The sequence below is a fragment of the Anser cygnoides genome, chromosome 32 (genome assembly GCF_040182565.1).
Source record: "Anser cygnoides isolate HZ-2024a breed goose chromosome 32, Taihu_goose_T2T_genome, whole genome shotgun sequence".
NCBI lineage: Eukaryota > Metazoa > Chordata > Aves > Anseriformes > Anatidae > Anser > Anser cygnoides.
The window spans coordinates 2,803,277-2,824,288 of record NC_089904.1 but is presented as its reverse complement, the minus strand read 5'-3'; the positions used below and the strand labels follow the sequence as shown (position 1 = coordinate 2,824,288).

At 65.4% G+C, this 21,012-nt stretch overlaps 3 protein-coding genes and 1 pseudogene across 4 annotated transcripts; 1 reads left to right on the top strand and 3 right to left on the bottom strand.

Annotated features, from left to right (window-relative positions):
- Nucleotides 1–135: 135 nt before the first annotated feature.
- PRPH (peripherin) lies at nt 136–4,149 on the bottom strand. 2 transcript variants are annotated; one of them, XM_066985527.1, is made up of 9 exons: nt 3,708–4,143; nt 2,278–2,338; nt 1,995–2,090; nt 1,748–1,909; nt 1,539–1,664; nt 1,238–1,458; nt 785–834; nt 552–628; nt 147–434 (listed from the first exon to the last, which is right to left on the bottom strand). In XM_066985527.1, the coding sequence occupies exons 1-9, from the start codon at nt 4,076–4,078 to the stop codon at nt 390–392; spliced, it is 1,209 nt and encodes a 402-aa protein (XP_066841628.1). In that variant the 5' UTR covers nt 4,079–4,143; the 3' UTR covers nt 147–389. The 2 variants fall into 2 exon arrangements, 1 of the variants encoding a protein (XP_066841628.1); XR_010827035.1 differs by lacking the exon at nt 785–834 and having other exon boundaries at nt 136–434; nt 3,708–4,149.
- On the bottom strand, nt 4,124–5,793 carry LOC136788003 (tubulin alpha chain-like). The gene is made up of 2 exons (XM_066985452.1): nt 5,355–5,793; nt 4,124–4,179 (listed from the first exon to the last, which is right to left on the bottom strand). Exons 1-2 carry the CDS (start codon nt 5,791–5,793, stop codon nt 4,124–4,126), a joined length of 495 nt encoding a protein of 164 aa, XP_066841553.1.
- On the bottom strand, nt 5,591–8,903 carry LOC136788016 (tubulin alpha-1A chain-like; annotated as a pseudogene).
- A 6,400-nt stretch (nt 8,904–15,303) lies between these two features.
- On the top strand, nt 15,304–18,670 carry LOC106047735 (tubulin alpha-1A chain). Its single transcript, XM_066985541.1, has 4 exons — nt 15,304–15,325; nt 16,477–16,699; nt 16,784–16,932; nt 17,514–18,670. Exons 1-4 carry the CDS (start codon nt 15,323–15,325, stop codon nt 18,492–18,494), a joined length of 1,356 nt encoding a protein of 451 aa, XP_066841642.1. The 5' UTR covers nt 15,304–15,322; the 3' UTR covers nt 18,495–18,670.
- Nucleotides 18,671–21,012: the final 2,342 nt, after the last annotated feature.

Genomic DNA, 21,012 nt, shown 5'->3' with positions numbered 1-21,012 from the left:
CGACCCCCGGTACCGCCACCGACAGCGCCGCCTCCGGGCTCCAGCCTTTATTTGCCGCTCAAGCGCGAACGGGGACGACGGGGGGGGGGGGGGCAGCACCCGGCCCCCCCCCCCCAGGGCCACCCCGTCCCCAGCCCACCCCCGGGGGGGGCAGCACCGGGGCGGGGCGGGGGGGGGGGGCCGCGCTCGGTACAACGGAAAATCCGCCCGCGGCGGCGGCACGGGGAGAACCAAAGGGCGATAACCAGCGATAAATAGGGGGGGGGCACGGGGGGGCGGCCCCGCTGCCCGGCCACGAGCGGGGAGTCCCGGGGGGTCCGCCCCGGCCTCCGTCGGTGGGGGTAGCACCGGGCGGGCAGCACCGGGGGGGCACCGGGAGCCCCCCCCCCTCACTTGGGCTCCGCTCGCTCCTTGTGCGACTCCGTTACCACCTGCTGCGGGGGGAGAAGGTGGGGGTCAGCCCCATGGGGGTCAGCCCCACAGCTGGGGGGGGTCAGCCCCGCACCGGGGGGGGCCCCGCACCGGGGGGGGTCAGCCCCCCCGTTGCTTACCTGCCCATCCCTCGTCTCGATGGTTTTGATGAGCAGCATCCTCCGCACAGGGCTCGGCACCGGCTCCAGCTCAAGCACTGGGGCAGGGAGAAGCCGTCAGCCCCCCACCGGGACCTCGGGGTGCAGGCGTGGGGGCAGCACGGCCCCAAAGGATGCAGCTGCACCTTCCGGGGGTCCCCGTCCCCCCCGTGCCCCCAAATCTGGGCTCCCCCCTCAGCCCGGCCAGCCCTCACCTGAGCTTCTGGTGCTGAAGGAGGCAGCGGGGTGCGGGGGGAAGGTGGCCCTGGGGAGGGAGAGGGCGGTGAGGGGAGGGCGGGGGGGGTCCCGGTGACCCTGGCCCGTGCTGAGCCCTCGGCCGCGGGAGGAGCTCGGGGCTGGCGGCAGCAGCAGGGCCAGGGCAGCTCCCCTGCCTGGCCTTGTTTTCTGTGTGTGCAGCGAGAAATTCTCGGGGGAACTTCTCCGAGCGTGGGAGCGATGCGCGGAGCTGTGGTTTGCGGTTAAATTCCATGACAAGGGGGTGACTGGGATGGGGGGGGGGTTGCCCCTGTTCTATGGCTGGGGTCTGCACGGCTGCACCCCGTAGCGCTCCCAGCGCCGACAGGGACGCGAGGCCACGGGTGCTGCTCCCTCCCTCGTGTCCCAGCCCGAGTGCCGCCTTCCCCAGCGGGACTACCACGGCGCCTCACCGGCTCTCCTCGCCCTCCAGCAGCTTGCGGTACGTGGCGATCTCGATGTCCAGGGCCATCTTGATGTTGAGCAGGTCCTGGTACTCGCGCAGGTGCCGCGCCATCTCCTCCTTCATGTGCTGGATCTCCTGCTCCAGCCGCCCCACCACGTCCTGGTAGCTCCCGATCTCCACCCCGAACTCGTCCTCCATCTCCCGCATCTGCCGCTGCAGCGCCTCGTTCTGCGGGGAGGGCGGAGAAGGGGCGGCAGGGGGCTGCGGCTGGTCCCTGCGTGTCCCCCCCCGTGTCCCCCGGTGCTCACCATGCCCTTCAGCCCGTCCACCTCGCAGGTGAGGCTCTGGATCTGCCGCCGGGACTCGTTCATCTCCTGCCTCGCCAGCCGCAGCGCCTCGTGGTTGCGGTTGGCCGCGTCCGAGAGATCGGCGAACTGCGGGGACCAGGGCGGGGGTGTCAGGGCTGCGGGGGCATCCTGCCCCCCTCCCCGTGCCCCCCCCGCATGTCCCCGGGTACCTTCGACTTGTACCACTCCTCGGCTTCCTGCAGGTTCTTCACGGCGATGCTCTCGTACTGGGTGCGGATGTCGCGCAGCGCGGCCGTCAGGTCCGGCTGGCGGAGCTCCACCTGCACCTCCGCCTGCTGGCTCTGCGCGCTCACCTCCAGGTCCCGCAGCTCCTGCGGCACCACAGCGCGCGGGCGGTCACGCCGCCGTCCCCCGTCCCACCTCCCCCCCTCGCCGCCCCACAGCCCCGGCCCCCACCTCCTCGTGCAGCTTCTTCAGGAAACCAATCTCATCCATCAGCAGCTCAATTTTGCGCTCCAGCTCCAGGCGGGACAGCGTGGCGTCATCCACGTCCTGCGGGGAGAAAACCGTGCTGAGCCGTGGGGAATGTGGAGGGAACGGGACCCCCGGGACCCCCACTGTGTCCCCCCTGCCCCGGGGCTGTGCAGCACAGGGAGCGCCCGGTGTGTCACCAAGACTTTGCACAGTGGCACGGGCACCGTGCGGGGTGTGCGGGGGACTGGGACCCCCACCCGCTCACCTTGCGGAACAGCACGAGGCTCTTCTCCGCATCCTCCCGCTTCTGCATCTCGTCCTCCAGCCTGGGGGGCAGCAGCGGTGAGAAGGAAGGAGGGGGACGGGGTGCAGATCCCCCACCCTGAGCCTGCCACTGCCTGGGTCCCCCTGCACAGCGCAGGGGATAGGGGAGGAGGACCAAGAGGGGCCCCACAAGCCTGAGGTCCCCCCCTCGCACCCCCCAGCTGCAGGCAGGCCCAGCCCCTCCTGCAGAACCCGCAGGTCCCTGGGGTCCCCCACCACGGTCCCCATCGCAGGGCCTTGGGCAGGGCCCCGACCCCATTGCAGCCCCATGGGGTCCCTCACTGGGACCTGCTCCTCCCCGGGGGTCCCAGCTCCACCTCTGGCCCCATCTCCTCCCGGTGCTCGTCCCAGTCTGCTCCCAGTGCCCCCTGCAAGGCGGGGACCCTGCGCCCTGCCCTGGGCCCCACCCTTCCGCAGTCCCTTGTCCCCCCCCAGCCCCCCCGTGCCTCCCCACAGCTTTCCCCAGCGCACACGGGCTGCATCCCCTGCCCCCCCCCCCCCCCAAAAAGACCCCCGGTTCCTCCCAGGGCATCCCGCTGCACGCCCCGGTCCCCTCCCCAGCAGCGCCCCCCGTCCCCATCCCCACTTCACGCCCAGGGCACCTCCGTCACCCCCATCCCGCTGCCTTCTCCAGCGCGTCCCTGTGCCCACCCCAATGCTCTCCGGGGCACCCCCCCGCTCCCCATCCCGGTGCACGTCCCCTGTCACCGGGACACTCCCGGCCCCTTCCCAGCGCATCCCGATTCACGCCCCGGTCCCCACCCCCGGCGCATCCCCCCTCAGCCCCGGGTCCCCCTCCCGCTTCACGCCCCGGTCCCCCCCGGAGCATCCCCCCTCAGGGGTTCCCGGTTCACGCCCCGGTCCTTCCCCCGGAGCATCCCCCCTCAGCCCCGGGTCCCCACCCCGGTCCCCACCCCCGGCGCATCCCCCCTCAGCCCCCGGTCCCCACCCCGGTTCACGCCCCGGTCCCCCCCCGGTGCATCCCCCCTCAGCCCCGGGTCCCCCCCCGGTTCCCACCCCCGGTCCCCCCTCAGCCCGGGTCACCACCCCGGTCCCCACCCCCGGAGCATCCCCCCTCAGCCCCGGGTCCCCCTCCCGGTTCACGCCCCGGTCCCCACCCCGGTGCATCCCCCCTCAGCCCCGGGTCCCCATCCCGGTCCCCACCCCCGGAGCATCCCCCCTCAGCCCCCGGTCCCCATCCCGGTTCCCACCCTGGATCAGTCCCCACGCCCCGGTCCTTCATCGCCCCCGGTCCCCACCCCTGGCGCATCCCCCCTCACCCCCCGCTCCCCACCGCCGCCCCTCCCGGGCCGTTCCCCGGGCCGTGTCCCCCCCCCAACCCCCCTCCCCGGTGCCGGGCCCGCCGCCCACCGCTGCCGCAGCCCCCGCAGCTCGGCGGCCAGCCCGTCGCGCTCGGCCTGGAGGCGATCGCGGTCGCGGCCGAGGCGCTGCAGCCGCTCCCGCAGCCCCCGGAGCTCGCCCTGCACCAGCCCCGCGGCTCGGGGGGCGGCGGCGGCGTTGGCGCGGCCCAGGGCGGAGCGCAGGGCCCCGTTCTGCCGCTCCAGCGCCCGCACCCGCTCCAGGAAAGCCGCGAAGCGATCGTTGAGCGCCGCCAGCTCCGCCCGCTCCGCTCCCCGAGCCGCCGCCGCCTCCGCCAAGCGCCCGGGAGCGGCGGAAACCGGGGCCGGCGGAGCCCCGGGGAAGCGGCGGGGCGCGGGGGGGGCGCGGCCGCCGCGGTCCATGGCGGCAGCGGGGAGGAGGCGGCGGCGGTGCCAGGCTCCGGTCGTTTATAGCGGGAGGCTGCTCCGCCCCGCCGGGGGGCTCCGGTAGCGAGAGGACGGGGCTGCGGGCGGGGGGAGCGCGGCCCGCCCCCGCCTCGGGCTGCAGGGAGCGCCCCGGGGGCGCGGGGAACGACGGCACCGGGGGGGGGGGCGCGGGGGGGAGGCGCGCGGGGAGCGGGGCCGGGAGCACCGGGGTGCTGGGGCTGCCCCCGCCGGGGTGCAGGGAAGGGGCCGGGGGATGCACGGGCAGGAATCGCGGGGGGGGCCCCCAACATAGTGCGGGGTGGGGCCGGGGGGGGCACAGCTCCCCCCCCCCCCCCGTGGGGCTGCAGAGGGAGCCCCATTCAGGCTTCTGCAAGGCTCTGCAGAGCCCCCCCCCCCAGCTGGGTGCCCCCTGCCCAGAGCGCTGCAGGCCCTGTCCCCAGCAGCCAAGGGAGGGGGCACCCCGTCCCCGTCCCCCCCACCCCCCCGGGCCGTGACTTGGCTCCCGCAGAGCCGCCATGCACAGGGGCAGCGCTGAATAACAGGCCTTGGCCCCCCTCCATCCCCCTCCTCCCCCTTCCCGGGCATCGCTGCAGCAGGGCGGTGCTTTACGGGAAGTGGCCGGGTGCTATGTGGGGGGGGGGGGGTCTGCGCTCCCCACCAAGCCCAGCAGCCCCCCAGGCTCCGCAGAGCGACGCCAGGCAGGCCAGGAGCCGCGACGCCACGTAGGGCCCGTCTGCACCAGCGCCCTGGGTTAACCCAGCCCTGCCCAGGGCCGCATCCTGCTCCCCGCCCATGCACCAATGCTGGAGGGCATCTGAGGACCCAGCACTGGTGCTGGAGGGCATCTGGGGACAGCCCCAGCCGTGACCAGGGGCAGGGTGCGAGGTACCACGGGGCCACCGAGCCCTCCCAGGGGACATCCCCGGGGTCTCCCCCATGTGGCAGCGCGGCAGGGTTATGGGGAGCCCTAGGGACACCGTATGGCACGGGGCAGGGCTCAGCCCCCAGCCCAGGTGCTGTGCAGACAGCCCAGCACCATGTAACCCACTCACAGTAGGCGCAGCCCCCAACCCACCCGAGGTGCCCCCCGCCAGCCAGCATCCCCCCCTCCAGGACAGCCCCCAGCCACACAGGAAGCCCCCCCCAGTATCGTCAGCTGGGGGTCCTGCCCAGGTGAGCGTGAACCAGAGTGTGTTGGGACAATAAGCGAGAGGCAGGATGATGCAGATTGGGCTTTTAATGAACAGCTCACGGTGCAGCTGGCAGAACAGACGAGGCACTAGTACTCCCCCTTCCTCCTCGCCCTCCACGCTGTCAGCCCCCACCTCCTCGTAATCCTTCTCCAGGGCGGCCATGTCCTCCCTGGCCTCCGAGAACTCCCCCTCCTCCATGCCCTCGCCCACGTACCAGTGCACAAAGGCACGCTTGGCATACATCAGGTCGAACTTGTGGTCCAGGCGGGCCCAGGCCTCGGCGATGGCCGTGGTGTTGCTCAGCATGCAGACGGCGCGCTGCACCTTGGCCAGGTCCCCCCCGGGCACCACCGTGGGAGGCTGGTAGTTGATGCCCACCTTGAAACCAGTCGGGCACCAGTCCACAAACTGGATGGTGCGCTTGGTCTTGATGGTGGCGATGGCGGCGTTGACGTCCTTGGGCACCACGTCCCCGCGGTACAGCAGGCAGCACGCCATGTACTTGCCGTGCCGCGGGTCGCACTTCACCATCTGGTTGGCCGGCTCGAAGCAGGCGTTGGTGATCTCGGCCACCGAGAGCTGCTCGTGGTAAGCCTTCTCGGCCGAGATGACGGGGGCGTAGGTGGCCAGGGGGAAGTGGATGCGCGGGTACGGCACCAGGTTGGTCTGGAACTCGGTCAGGTCAACATTCAGGGCCCCGTCGAAGCGCAGGGAGGCCGTGATGGAGGACACGATCTGGCCTATCAACCTGTTGAGGTTGGTGTAGGTGGGCCTCTCGATGTCCAGGTTCCTGCGGCAGATGTCGTAGATGGCCTCGTTGTCCACCATGAAGGCGCAGTCGGAGTGCTCCAGCGTGGTGTGGGTGGTGAGGATGGAGTTGTAGGGCTCCACCACGGCCGTGGAGACCTGCGGGGCCGGGTAGATGGAGAACTCCAGCTTGGACTTCTTGCCGTAGTCGACCGAGAGGCGCTCCATGAGCAGGGAGGTGAAGCCGGAGCCGGTGCCGCCCCCGAAGCTGTGGAAGACCAGGAAGCCCTGCAGCCCCGTGCACTGCTCAGCCTAGGGGGAGAAATGGAGGGGGTTTGGAGCAGGTCAGCCATGGCTTTGCACCCCGGCACAGAGGCAGCCGGAGCCACCTGTCTGGAGCCAGCCCATGGGCAGCCAGGTGCAGCCTTTGATGTGCCAGGAGCACCCAGGGCAGAGCCGGCGGCGCAGCAGGTCCGGCTAGCCACGGCGCTGGCCCTGGCGTGGGAACTGAGGTTCAAAGAGCTCGGGGCAGCCGCACCAGTCCAACCAGCCCCACTGTGCTGGTCTGGCTGGGACCGAGTGAACTTTCCCTGCAGCAGCCCACGCAGTGCTGTGCTCTGCACGTGCAGCTGGAACAGCAGTGGTGGCACCCCAGCGTTGTGTCTGCTGCTGAGCAGCGCTGGCACAGCATCGGGACTCCCTCTAACCCCCCCCCCAGAGCCAGCAGGCTGGGGATGGGCAAGAGGTGGGGAGGGAACGTCACCGGGGCAGCTGACCTAAACCAACCAAAGGGATATTCCGTACCATATGATGTCACTCTCAGCAGTAAACGGTGGGAAAAAGAAGAAGGGAGGGGTGGGCTCTCGTGAAAACGTCTGTCCCCCAAACAACAGCTACGTGCCTCAAGGCTGTGCTTTTTCCTTTTTTTTTTTTTCTCCTATTTTTTCCTTCAATTAAATTATCCCTATCTCAACCCGTGAGTTGTTTCTTTCCTTTTCTTCTTCCCCTCCTCTTCTGAGGAGGGGGAGTGGGAGAGCAGCTGTGGTGGAGTTCAGCTGCCCAGTCATGTAAAACCACCACACCCACACCAGCACCCACACCAGGGCTGCACTGCCCACGGGTGTCCCAGCCTCCTGTCCTGACCACAGCACAGCCGGGCTTGGCACCAGGCTCAGACAGGGCCCTCGGGGCAGGCGTTAGGGAGGGGACAGCCCGGAGCCAGGGGACAGCCCGGACCTGTCTCCCCTGTCCCAGCCCCCCAGGGCAGCCCCACCTTTTCTCCTCAAATGATGCATCCCAGCGTGCTGATGGAGCGAGAAAGACGTGCTCATCGCCTCCCCCTGCTTCCCATTGTCCCTGGCCCACCCGGGGCTGGGCACCCACCCCCAGAGACCCCGTGGGACCCCTCACCAGCTTGCGGATGCGGTCGCGCACTGTGTCGATGATCTCCTTGCCGATGGTGTAGTGCCCCCGCGCGTAGTTGTTGGCCGCATCCTCCTTGCCCGTGATCAGCTGCTCGGGGTGGAAGAGCTGCCGGTACGTCCCCGTGCGCACCTCGTCTGCGGGACAGCCCGAGCACCCCGTTAGCACTGGGCACCCCCTTCGGCAACCACCGCCCCCCATCCCGGCTCCCCGCGCTCACCGATCACCGTGGGCTCCAGGTCCACGAAGACGGCCCGGGGCACGTGCTTGCCGGCCCCCGTCTCGCTGAAGAAGGTGTTGAAGGAGTCGTCCCCCCCGCCGATGGTCTTGTCGCTGGGCATCTGCCCGTCGGGCTGGATGCCGTGCTCCAGGCAGTACAGCTCCCAGCAGGCATTGCCGATCTGCACGCCCGCTTGGCCCACGTGGATGGAGATGCACTCGCGCTGCGGGGCGCAGGAGAGGTGTTCGGGGTCTTGCTCAGTTTGGCCCTGATGGCTCTGCCCACCCGACCACGGAGCCGGGCGCGGGGCTTTCCCCGTGGTTATGCCCGGGGCTGCTCCCCGCCGCCCCCCCCCCCCCCCGGGGAATCCCCCCTTCCACCGCTCGGTGCTGCCCCGCCGGGGTTGTGCAACGCGGAGCTCACCCGGCCCCCGGTGCCTCCTCCGTAGGGGCCGGATCCTGCCCCCCCAGCCCGGCAGCGCCAGCCCTGACTCACGGCGGCACCGCGGCGCCACCGGGGCCGGTTCCGCGGCCCGGGGCAGGGCGAGAGCCAGCTCCGAAAGCCGCCGGAGCGCGGCCCCGACGGCAGCGGGAGCCTCCCTCGGGCCCCGGCCGGCTGCTGCCGGCTTCACCCGGGGGCCGCCCCCACGCGCGACTCCCCGACCCTCGTGGGGAGCGCTCCCAGCACCAGGGGAAGGGGGGCCCCACACCCCACAGCGGGGGGCTCTCGGGGTGGGCTCTCCCCTACCTGGGGAGCCCCAGGGTGCGCGGTCTCGGGGGGGGGGGGCGGACCCAGGACCCACGCGGGGCGCCCCCAAACCGACGGGATGGGAGCCCCGGAAGAGCCCAGGGGGACCGTGCCCCTACGGGGGTCGCTGCCCCAGCCTCCCCCTGCCCGCAGCGGGGGCGCGCCCGGCCCCGCGCCTCCCACGGAGCCCGCGCCCCTGCACCCACGCGGGACACGCGAGACCCGGGCCCCCCCTCGAGGCCCAGCACCCACGCGCTACCGGGAGGCACGCGGGGGCCCGCAGCCCACGGAGCCCAGCCCCACTCGGGGCACGGGTGGGGGGTCCCGTCCCCGGCCCCCCCTCACCATGGTCGCTCACTAGCCGGTCGCCTGGGAGCCACGGTGAGAAGATCGCGGGGGGGGGGCCCCGTGGGGCCGCGCCTTATATGGAGGGGGGCGGGGCCTCGGTGGGCGGGGCGCGGGGAGGGCGGGGCCACGCCCACCACGCCCCTCCAGGCCCCGCCCCCCGCCCCCGCCCCGCCGCCGGTTCGAAACTCCCGGGGAGGCGTGGGCGGCGAATTTGGGGGGAACTTGGAGGGCTCTCTTCGCTGGGAGCAAAGATATATCCGCCTTTGAGTGGGAAGACCCTAAAACGGGGCGGAAGGAGCTGTACAGACATTTTATGCACGTTTTATATAAATACAGTTTTACCTCAGGGGCTTACGGGGCCACCGATTTGTTTGGGTGAGTTCTAGAGCAGGTTTTGGATTAATTCCGACCTCTGGAGGAGGTGTTACCGGTCCCATATGGGGATGATCTTTTATTGTCAGGACAGGAGGAAACACTAACAAGCTACTAAGCTTTCTGGGAAAACGGGGCTTCAAAGTATTGGATAATAAATTAAAATTTGTAGAAAGAGAAGTATTTAGGGCATCTAGTGTCTGAGGGGGAACGAAGAATAAATAAATCCAGAGAGGATCCAGGGAAGGGTTGAGCTACCCCTACCCAAAACTAAAAAGAACTACAAAGTTTTAAGAGAAAGAGGTTTTTAAGGAATTAGGCGTCACAAAGTCCAAAGGAAAATAGATGCTCCCTAATGGGAGAGAAATGCTGAATAAAGTGCTAATGAGGCAAATATTAACTGTTTTGCATCAAGAGGGTCATTGGGGAATTCAAGCAACGTGTGACGCTGTGCTATGGAAATACGTACGTGTAGGACTATATACACTCTGGCTGAACAGGAACGCAGGAGTTGTGTAGTATGTCAAAAGGTAAACAGGAAAATTATCCGCAGTCAGCCCAAAGGGGGTTGAGAACCAGGAATTCAACACTTCCAAAATGTACAGGTGGATTTTACAGAACTCCTTCGAGTAGGTAGATTTAAATCGTTATTAGTCTTGGTCGATCATTTGTCAGGGTGGGTGGAAGCTTTCCGTTCAGTATCCGCTACTGCGAACACAGTAGCTAAAGTAATTCTAGAACAAATAACTCCCAGGTATGGAACTGCTGAAAATATTGACTCTGATCAAGGAAATCACTTTATGTCAGAAATATTGCAAGGGCTAGTGTGAACTCTAGGAATTAAGTGGAAATTTCACACTCCTTGACATCCTTCCTCTTCTGGAAGGGTGGAGTGGATCAGACAGTACAGAAGCAATTGAGTAAGTTCTGGAAACTCTGCTTTCCCCAAACAAAGTGCTTACCTTTGGCACGTCTCCGAATTCAAACTGCACCAAGAAAAGCTGTGGGAGTTTCACCACCTGAAATATTATTTGGATTTCTGTACCCGGACAAAGAGAACGAATTACCTCAATTTGAGACAAAAGATGCTTTTCTTAATAACTATTTTCTTAAGAACTGCTCGGGCTGTCATCCTCTTTGTCACCTCTCGGGACCTGTGGATCATTAGCTCTAACCCCACCCTTGGAAGCCCTGATCCATCCATTCTGAGCAGGGATTGGGTTATGGACACGGAGAGAATCGAAGCTGCAACCTGAGCGGGACGGACTGTTCCAAGTGCTCCTGACTACTGAGATGGCAGGAAGAATGGCTGAGAAAGGGTGGACTCCTTATACCTGGGTAAAAGCATCAGATAACCCCGATACCTGAAAGACCGCCTTAACAAAGACTTTTAAAGTTAAAATTGTTCAAACTAACTATTGTAAACCTTTAACTTCTCTCTAACAAACTCCGTTTGTCTTCCAAAGCCAGGTCCAAATTGGTATATTTTCTCATTGCATTTTAAAGTTGGTCCAAAAATTCTGTAGGGGTTTCTTTCAGACCTTGTTGGATACTATACAGGGTTGAATGATTTATAGATTTTGAAACTGGTTCTCAATTCCCAATTTAACCAGATTTTGGTATTTACATAACCATTCATAATTTCCGGGGTGATTAGGGTCTCAGTGGGGGTCGGTCAGGGGAATGCAATAGTCTACAGTTCCCTGAGCGGCCCCATTGGCAATCTGAGCTCGGCTCAGGCTGTTTTAAGAATTAGCTGCTTTTCTGTTTCCACCATCTCACCCAACATTAGATCAATGTCTCCCCATCTGGACCCTGATTTTTTTTCTTTTTTTTTTCTTTTATTTATTTTTTTTTCTTGCCATTAAGTCCACTTTTGGTTACAATACTCAATTAAGGTCTCACGATTAACATTTCCTCCAGGTGGCCCACCGATGTCCTTCCAATGGGCCAAGATACAACCCAGAGGGGTCTTTTTATCAATAGAACTCAAAATTCTTCCCATTATGATGTCTTTTCTCAATCTCTTACACTTCGTCTGTTCTCGTGGAATAGCGGAGTCGCGGATCAGGACTCCACACTGCTTCACAGCGATGCTGCGTCTCACTCACACAGCACAATCACGCAATCACACAAGGAGGCCCCTTAAACTTCTCATTCATACCAGAATATATCGCTTAGAACAATAACCAAACTCGTTTGTATCGTAAATCGTGAGCCAATAACCGTTTGCCTCAGATCCTTATCAACCATTATAAGTCAAATCCTAATACATGGTACCGGACTTTTACAACAGATGACAATTCTTAGGGCAATGCCACACACGACTCCAGCTGTTGTAGCCAGGAGATCCCAAGTTATTGTTCCACAGGGTACAGCCCTTATTCTGCTACTACCTTATTTCATAGGATTCCACAGAACGTACCATACACCACGTACCCCGCTACTACCTTACGGGAATTCCCTAACAAGGGGGAGCACCAGCACTCTTTAGCTCGCCTAGGACGTCTCCTCACGACCTACAGGTATCCCTTTATTTTACAGCACACCTGGTCCGTCTGTGATGGTCCTTGTCTATCCCTGCGGTGATCTGAATGAGGAGGGGAGTCCTCCCGAGAGGAGTCCCGTCCTCAGCAGGCCCCGCAGCCGGACAGAGAGGGTCCCACCTGGGGGGGTGCCAAATTGATTTGCGGAAATCAGCCCCTATGCCGCGGGGATGGGTGTGAAGCAGGTGTGTTTGCTTGGCTTTGCGCACACACGCCAGGCGCAATGGGGATAATTCCACCTGGCTTGCGCACCAAGGGTCACCGGCAGCGTGCCTGTAGGAGTGGGACAAATGCATGTTCATCTCAGCTCCCCTAAGGCTCTTGCCATGAGCATCCATGAGCTCTCCGAAGACTCATTACCGTAGGTTTCCGCCCCTGTTCGCATGCGTACCGGCCTCCTTGGGTGGTCGTCAGGGGTACTGCGGTGGTCTTTGGATGAAGGCCGGGAGTCTTCCTCGCTGCTAAACTTCTGATCCTTCCTTTTGACAGGCTCCAGCGGTCAAGCCAGTTCTTGCTGGTCCTTCATCTGCGCGGACAGTCTTTTACTCCCTCGTCTTTTGGGGTCGCTAACGTCCAACCGTGCTGGCTGAGACCTAGGGATCGGCATCCTTCGCCTCCTTCCCCGGCTCGCCCCCGCCCCCCCCGTGGGAAGCCCCTCGGGGCCCCACCGCGCCGCCTCCCGGCCGCCGCCGCCTTTGTTCCGCCGCCAGCCCCCGGGGCGCTCCCTCCGGGGCCGTTCCCGTGGGGCGGGGGGGCCCCCGACGCTTCCACCCCCCCCCCCCCCCCCCGCCCTGCCCCACAGCACCCCGGCGTCTGGCCCTGGGCTGGGGCGGGCGCGGTTCGGGGTCAAGTTCCCAGGGATTGGGGACGCGGCAGCCCCCGTGTCCCCCCCCCCGCCCCCGTGCTGGGGTTTGCAGTGGGGTCACCGCCTCGTGCCCCCCCCCCCCCACACACATCCCAGGGAGGGTCCTGAGAGCAGCGAGACCCTGCCAGGCCCCCACGTCCCCCCCCGGGAACCCCTGTGCTGCCACACCCCAAGGCTGTGCCCAGCCCCCCCTTCTCAGTGCCATGCACTGGGTGCCCCTGCCCCCCCGGTGTCCCCCCCCCCCCCACATCCTTGGGGCTGTCTCACACATGGGGCCGGAGCACCCGGTGCTCCCCGTGATGCCCACCCCTCGAAACCAGCGCCACTGGCACCCCCTGAGATGGGAACCCCCCCGTGGGGATGTGCCTGCTGCGGCATCACCACCCTGGCTCCCCCCCGCCCCCCCGCGGCTCCCCCCTGGCTCCCCCCCGGTTCCTCCCGACCTCCCCCCCGGCTCCCCCCCGGCCCCCCCCAGCAGCCACCTCCCCGCACCTTTATCCCAGCCTTTGCCGCAATGCGGTGCTGCGGCTGCAGCCCCCTCCCCACGCCCAGCAGACGCAGCCCCCGCTGCAGCCCCGCAGCCCCCCCGTCTCCTGCCCCCCCCCCCCCCAGCTCTGCCCCCCATGCCCCTTTCCCTCCCCCCTCCCCAGGGTCCTTTCTGTTGTGGCTCCCTTGGGGGCTTTGTAGTGGCAGCAGTGCTGGGGGGGGGCACGGAGCACCTTGGTTGTGGGGACACACTGTGCCCCCCCCCCATGGGGATGGGGTCCCCAGCAGCTCCGGGGGGGATGGGGCCCCCCACTCCCAGCCCTTTGAAGGGGGACACTGGGTGGGGGGCAGCCTGGGTGCTCCCACCTCCGCCATGCCCCCGCCACCCCAGGGCCGCATCCTGCACCCAGGCGGGGAGCAGCCCCGTCCGTCCGTCTCAGCGAACCCGTCACATCGATGCTCAGGGGACAGACAGACGGACAGACAGAGCCGGCGGGGGCTGGCGGCACGGGGGGGGGCACGCAGAGCTGGAAACCTCGGCCGGCCCCGAGCCAGCGCCGGCTTCTCAGCTCCGAGCTGCACCGGGGGGAGCGGGGCTGGGCAGTGAGGGGGGGCCGGTTCATGGGGTCCACATGGGGACACCCAGATGTGGAGGGGGGGGGGCAGCTGTGGTGGGGCTGGGGGCTCCGGGGGGGTCTCATGGCTTCTGTGCCCGGTCATGCCTGGGCTGCAAACACGGCGGGGGCCCAGCAACCGTCACCAGGAGCTGCTGCGTTGCTACCAACAGTCAACAGAGCACAGGCGGCTGGGAAGCGGCCGGGGGGGGCGGCTGGGGGCTGGGGGGGCGGCTGGGAGCTGGGGGGGGCGGCTGGGAACCGGGGGGCAGCAGGGAGCGGGGCCAGCTCCCCCCTTAGCCCTCAGTCAGTGCACACTGGGGCTGGGTGTTGGGCCCAGGGCTGGTGGCCACCCCATGCCATGGGGGGAGGTAAAGGAATGGCATCGCCCCCCCCCCCCCCCCCCCCAGCAAAGGGGGTGGCAGGCAGTGGGGGGGCCCAGGGATGGTGTCACACCCCCCCCCCCCCCTGCAGCACAGCAATGGGGGTTTGGGGCCTCGGCCCCGCCAGGCCCCCCCGGCCCCACAAGGTGATGGATGTAGGGGGGGAGTTGTGGGGGGGGGATCCCGGGGGGGGGGGGGTGTCCCAGCCCGTGTCCTAGCACCCGCTCTTGTAGCAACCCCACCGCCAGGGCCAGCTGCCTAGCAGCAGTCGGTGCGGAGACGAGTGGCCTCCCATACCTAATGATGGGAAGGGTCTGGGAGGGGGACATCCCCCCCCCCGGCACCCTTCACCCTGCATCGCCTGGGAGGGGGTCGAGCCAGCCCCCCGCTGAGCCCCCCCTGCCCGCGGCTTGGAGGCATTGAAGGGCAGCCCCCCCCCCCCCCCCCAGCCTGGAGCTGTTGGGGGGCTCAGGCCACGTTTCCCGTCGGGGGGGGGCCAGGACCCCCCCATGGAGCACCAAACACCCATCTACAGCCCGGGGGGAGCCCATTTGGGGTGGGGGGGGGGCAAAGCCTGGCTGGGGCTGCACCAGCCTTTGTTCCAGTGGGCGATGCCCGAATCGCGGCTCCTCTTTGTCTGCAGCCCCATATTCCCGGGGGGGGGGACACGGGGGGGGGAGCCCCAGCCCCTCCCTGCTCCCTGCCCTGCTTTAGCAGCACCCCAAAAACACTGGGGGGGGGGGGGGGGAGGGGGGGCAGAGCATGGGGCAGGAGGGTGACGGGGACGTGGGAACAGGGACCTGGAGCTGCCCGGGGTAGGGCAGGGCGCACGACCGGGGCACGGCGGGACGGGACGGGACCGGGACCGGGACCGGGACCGGGACCGGGACCGGGACCGGGACCGGGACCGGGACCGGGACCGGGACCGGGGGGGGGGGGGGGGCAGCGGCGCGACGAGCCGTGCTGTCCCCCCCTTGTCCCCCCCTTGTCCCCTCCCGTCCCCGCACCCACCGCAGCCCACGGCCCCCCCCGCCCCGCCCGGCTTTGTCTGCGGCTCCGGGGGGGGGGGGGGGGGGGGGCATTGCCTCATCCCCGCGCCGCCAATGGCCGCCGCCGCCACCTCCCCCCCCCCCCGCCCCGCCCCGGTCCCCCCCCCTCCCCCCCCCCCCCGCCCCGGCCCTATAAAGCCCCGCGCCCAGCCGCCGCCACCACCGCGCCTCTTACATCGACCGCCTCAGCGTCGTGCTGTGAGAAAGCCCCGGAGCCGAGCAGCCGCCATGGTGAGCGCGGGGGGGGGACACCGGGCCGGAGCGTGTATGGGGGGGGGGCACCGGGGCCAGGATCGGGATCGGCCCGGGCCGTGCGAGCCCCCGCCGGGGATCCCCGCGCCGCCGCCGCCGCCTTTGTTCCCGGTCCCCCCCCCCCCCCCCGCGGCCGGCGGAGCCCGTAATGAGCTCGCCGCGGCAGGATGAGGCCCCCCCCCCCCGGCGCTGAGCCCGCTCAGGGCGCGGTCGCCGTTAACCGGGGGCAGGATCGGGGCCCTTTGTCCGGTGCTGAGCCCCCCGTGGGTGTGGCTCCCGTTAAACGGGGTGGGATGGGACCCCCCCCGATCCCGTTAAACGCGACAGGATGAGGCCCCCCCCCCCCCCGGTGCTGAGCCCGCACCGGGCGTGGCTGCGGTTAAATGAGGCAGGATGGGATCCCCGGGTCCCGTTAAAGGGAGCAGGAGGGGGCTCCCGGTGCTGAGCCCCCCATGGGTGTGGCTCCTGGCGAATCCTCCACAATAGGACCCCCCCCTGTCTGGTGCTGAGCCTGCAATGGGTGTGGCCCCAGTCCAACAGGGCAGGATGGGGCCTTCGGTGCTGAGCCCCCACTGGGTGTAGCTCCTCTTAAATTGGGCCCCTGGGTGCTGGGCATTGGGGGCAGGATGGGGTCCCCAGTCCTGCACTGGGCGTGGCCCTGGCTCAGTGAGGACCCCACCGGGCAGGGTAAGCCCCTGGTGCTGAGCCCTCAGCCCCCACTGGCTGTTGCTGTGTCCCTACGGGGTGGGTAGGGCAGGATGTGACCCTTGGGGCTCCCATCTCCCACTGGGTGTGGTCACGGCCCCAGAGGGCAGGATGGTGCTGAGCCCCCGGCACACAACAGGCACTGTCACGGCGGCTCAACAGGCTCAGTCTGCGGGCAGAGCAGGATGGGCCCCCCCTGGTGCTGAGCACTGGGTGTGGCCCTGGTGCAGGGCCCCCTGCAGCCCCCAGAACAATAGGATGGGCCTGGGCAGGATCTGGCCCCTAGCATAGGCTGGCCCCATCCTGCCCTGGCCAGCTCAGCACCAGCCCCTCCTGGGGGACATAGGCTGGGGCTGCAGCTGCAGGGTGGGGGGGCCTTGGCCAAGCCACGGGGGGGTGACGCAGTGCCACGAATGTCCCCGCAGCGCGAGTGCATCTCCATCCACGTGGGCCAAGCGGGCGTGCAGATCGGCAATGCCTGCTGGGAGCTGTACTGCCTGGAGCACGGCATCCAGCCCGACGGGCAGATGCCCAGCGACAAGACCATCGGCGGGGGGGACGACTCCTTCAACACCTTCTTCAGCGAGACGGGGGCCGGCAAGCACGTGCCCCGGGCCGTCTTCGTGGACCTGGAGCCCACGGTGATCGGTGAGCGCGGGGAGCCGGGGTGGGGGGCGGTGGGTGCCGAGGGGGGTGCCCGGTGCTAACGGGGTGCGTGGTGCTGTCCCGCAGACGAGGTGCGCACGGGGACGTACCGGCAGCTCTTCCACCCCGAGCAGCTGATCACGGGCAAGGAGGATGCGGCCAACAACTACGCGCGGGGGCACTACACCATCGGCAAGGAGATCATCGACCTGGTGCTCGACCGCATCCGCAAGCTGGTAGGGCTGGGGGGGCTGCGTGGGGGGCGCTGGTGGGTGGTGAGATGAGGACAAAGGCTCTGGTTCTCGGTCTCGCCCTTCTGGCTGGACTAGCCAGGCTGGGTTTAGACTTATATATTAATTAATGGTAATCCTGCTCTGCAGCAGCCGCCATTGGCTGGCGGCGGGACGTGGCGCGGCTGGGGCGTTGGAGCTGCTCCACAGCGCCGCGTCCCCAGGCGCCCGGCGGTGCTGAGCTGTGCAATTCCTTCTTTGTTCTTCCTCGGCTCTGGCTGCAGCTGCATCCAGCTGTGCTCAGTGGTGTTGGGAGCCCCAGGGGCTGTGTGGGGGCGGCGGCAGAGCCATGGGCTGAGCGCCCCCCCCCCCCCCCCCAGCCCTGCCTCTGGGGACAGAGGGGCTTCCCTGGGGGGATTCATGCTCAGAGCATTTCCAACAGCAGGAGTCACCCCATCCTGGTGGCTTCTGCTCTGCTGCTGGAAATCCCCCAAATGTCATCGTGTGAGGACATGAGAGGAAGGAGCGAGCTCTGCTGCTGCTGCCCAGCTTAATCATGGCCCCCCCACCCCTGTCTCTCCCTCCAGGCTGACCAGTGCACGGGGCTGCAGGGCTTCCTGGTCTTCCACAGCTTCGGGGGCGGCACCGGCTCCGGCTTCACCTCCCTGCTCATGGAGCGCCTCTCGGTCGACTATGGCAAGAAGTCCAAGCTGGAGTTCTCCATCTACCCGGCCCCGCAGGTCTCCACGGCCGTGGTGGAGCCCTACAACTCCATCCTCACCACCCACACCACGCTGGAGCACTCCGACTGCGCCTTCATGGTGGACAACGAGGCCATCTACGACATCTGCCGCAGGAACCTGGACATCGAGAGGCCCACCTACACCAACCTCAACAGGTTGATAGGCCAGATCGTGTCCTCCATCACGGCCTCCCTGCGCTTCGACGGGGCCCTGAATGTTGACCTGACCGAGTTCCAGACCAACTTGGTGCCGTACCCGCGCATCCACTTCCCCCTGGCCACCTATGCCCCCGTCATCTCGGCCGAGAAGGCTTACCACGAGCAGCTCTCGGTGGCCGAGATCACCAACGCCTGCTTCGAGCCGGCCAACCAGATGGTGAAGTGCGACCCGCGGCACGGCAAGTACATGGCGTGCTGCCTGCTGTACCGCGGGGACGTGGTGCCCAAGGACGTCAACGCCGCCATCGCCACCATCAAGACCAAGCGCACCATCCAGTTCGTAGACTGGTGCCCAACTGGTTTCAAGGTGGGCATCAACTACCAGCCTCCGACGGTGGTGCCCGGGGGAGACCTGGCCAAGGTGCAGCGCGCCGTCTGCATGCTGAGCAACACCACGGCCATTGCCGAGGCCTGGGCCCGCCTGGACCACAAGTTCGACCTGATGTATGCCAAGCGTGCCTTTGTGCACTGGTACGTGGGCGAGGGCATGGAGGAGGGGGAGTTCTCAGAGGCCAGGGAGGACATGGCTGCCCTGGAGAAGGATTACGAGGAGGTGGGGGTGGACTCGGTGGAAGGGGAGGGAGAGGAGGAAGGGGAGGAGTATTAAACCTTTGCAACGGTGCTGCTTGTACAGGGAACAAAAGTAGTGGAAGACCCCCGATGGGTCTGTAGTAGTGGGTGCGCCGCTGTCTGTGCTGTTAAATGGTCTGTGAAATGGAGAAGTCTCTTACGGACCCACCTGTCCTCTCCTGTGGGTCTGAATAAAAAGCATTCCCTGTCTTAGGGTCTGTGTCTGGTGTGTTTCCTCCGTGCTGCGGGGCCCTGCTCTGCATGGGGCCATTGCCCCCCTGTGCCGGGGCTGCCCCAAGCCCCTTGACCATGGGGGTGCTCCTGGGGGCAGGCTGAGCCTAGTGCCCTGCAGCCCCGGCTCCCCCTTTTGGGGCTCAGCCCCAGGAGGCAGCTCTGTGTCCCCCGCTGCTCACTGACCTCTCCCCACCATGAGATGGGGAAGGGAGAAGTGCCCAAGGTCTGGGCTGGAGACAAAGCCAGGTCACAGTGTAATCACGGTGTAAAGCAGGCGCTGCGGGGGCAAGCGGAGCAAAACAAGGCACTCATTCAGTGCTTCCCAGCAGCAGGCGGCTGCTTGGCCACTTCCAGGCAGGCGGAGCTCAACGTGCCTGGCTTGGGAGGATGAACACCACAGCCCCGAGCATCCCCTTCCTTCCCCCTGTTTTTATTGCTGAGCAAGAGGTAGTGTGGGATGGGATGTCCCCCTGGGCTGTGGGGTCAGAACCCAGCTCTGTCCCCTTTTACTGGGTGTGAGGGGGACAGAGCTCACCCTCCCCGTGGTGCTGTGCTCTTGGAGTGAGAGCAGCATTGGTGCAACACCCACAGTCCCCCAAACCCATGGCCTGGGGAGGGGGCAGTGCCAGGGCCCTGACCCAAATCCCCCAAAGGGCTGCTCCCCCCTGTGTGTCCCACAGCAATACAAGGTGGGGAAGGAGAAGGGGGACTCTCCTCACAGAAATATTTGTGCACCCCCCCCAAGTGCTGCTGCTGGGGCCCTGCTTCCCAAGCCGTGGCTGAAAATCCCTCTCTGAGGGGAAGCACAGTAGAACTTTCTCCTTTTGCTTCTGCGGGGCCTCTGCTTGCTTCTCCTTTCATTAAACTGCTCCTTGGTCTGAGCCCTGAGTTTCTCTTTATTTTTTTTCACATTGTATTTTCTTCCCCTGCCCTTTGAGGAGGAGGAGGAGTGAGAAAAGCCTGGGGGAGCTGAGCTGCCCGGGGGTGTCCGGAGTCATGTGAGCAGCAGCAGAGTCCTTGAGGGTGCGAGCACGGCGCCAGCCCTGCGTTATCGCCGCCGCTTCCAGCAAAAATCCCACGCGCAGCATCCGAGCGGCCACCGCGAAGCAAAGGGACGTGGCACCTCCCTGTGGGAAACGCTCCGTACCCAATAACGGGCTCAGGCGAGGATCTCAGCAAAGCAGCATTTTTATTTGCGATTGCAATGGTGGGCGTCCCGCAGGCAGGAGCATACCTACTAGTTCCATAGCACACTTTATATACTTTATCTCTTGACGACCGGGACCCTTCCCTCTTTCCCCATTGACTGGGTAGTCCAGGTTCACAACCTATCTGGCGCATCACAAATAATACATGGCTTTCAGTTGCCAGCCCGTTATTTTTCAACGTTTTCGTGACTTTTTTTTTTTTTTTGCTCTGTGAGGTGGCAATATTTCTTCCCTTATCTGACTTGACACCGTGGTTTTTGCCTAATTGCGCTAAGGAGTGTGGTTGTTGTCTGCGTTTTACAAGGTTGTCTGTAAGCTTTCTTATCACTGCAAGCATATCTCAACGCCACATTCCTTCCTCCTATACAATGTGACATCTCTTCGCAAAAACCACAAAACCACTCTTTCTTACATCTGGTCACATACATCCTAATCAATGCTTTTCCGTTGAGTATCAATCTAGAACTTGTCTTCTCTCCCTCCTCCCCCCCTCCCCCCCATTATGCAAATCCAGGAAGCAGCTTGTCTTTACATTGTGCATTCCCATGAAGCAGCATACCTGGTATGCCTGGGACTTCCTGTGCTTATGTTACCAATTCTGGTGCAAAACCAACATTTTTGTTCCCCAAATTCCCCCCTTTTCTTCTTTGTAAATTGTTGATTTTTGCAAAACTCTCTCTAAGGTGTAATTTGGTAGATATCTTCCTCTTCACTTCCTTTGCTTTCCATCTCCTCTAATATCATCATCTTATCTGAGTAGGGTGGTGGCTCCATGGTCGTTTGTTTCAATAGTGCTGTTTTAATTAACTGCTGGACCAGTCCTCTCACACAGGGGATAATGCAACGACCGATGGCTGTCAAAACTCCTACTGCTATGATCAAGGATGTAAATATGGACACTACCATCCCTTTCCAGTCACCAAACCAAGATTCCAAATATCCTGCGATGGAAGTGTCTGTTCCCGAGTTTTCTGACAATTCATCGGCAAGGGTGGTAAGCCCTTGCAATGCTCTAGTTCCTGTGCCATCCGGGGCAGTACTGCTGGGGATAAAAGTGCAATGACAGTTGCCCAGCATCACGCACACACCTCCCTTCTCCGTGAGCATCGTGTT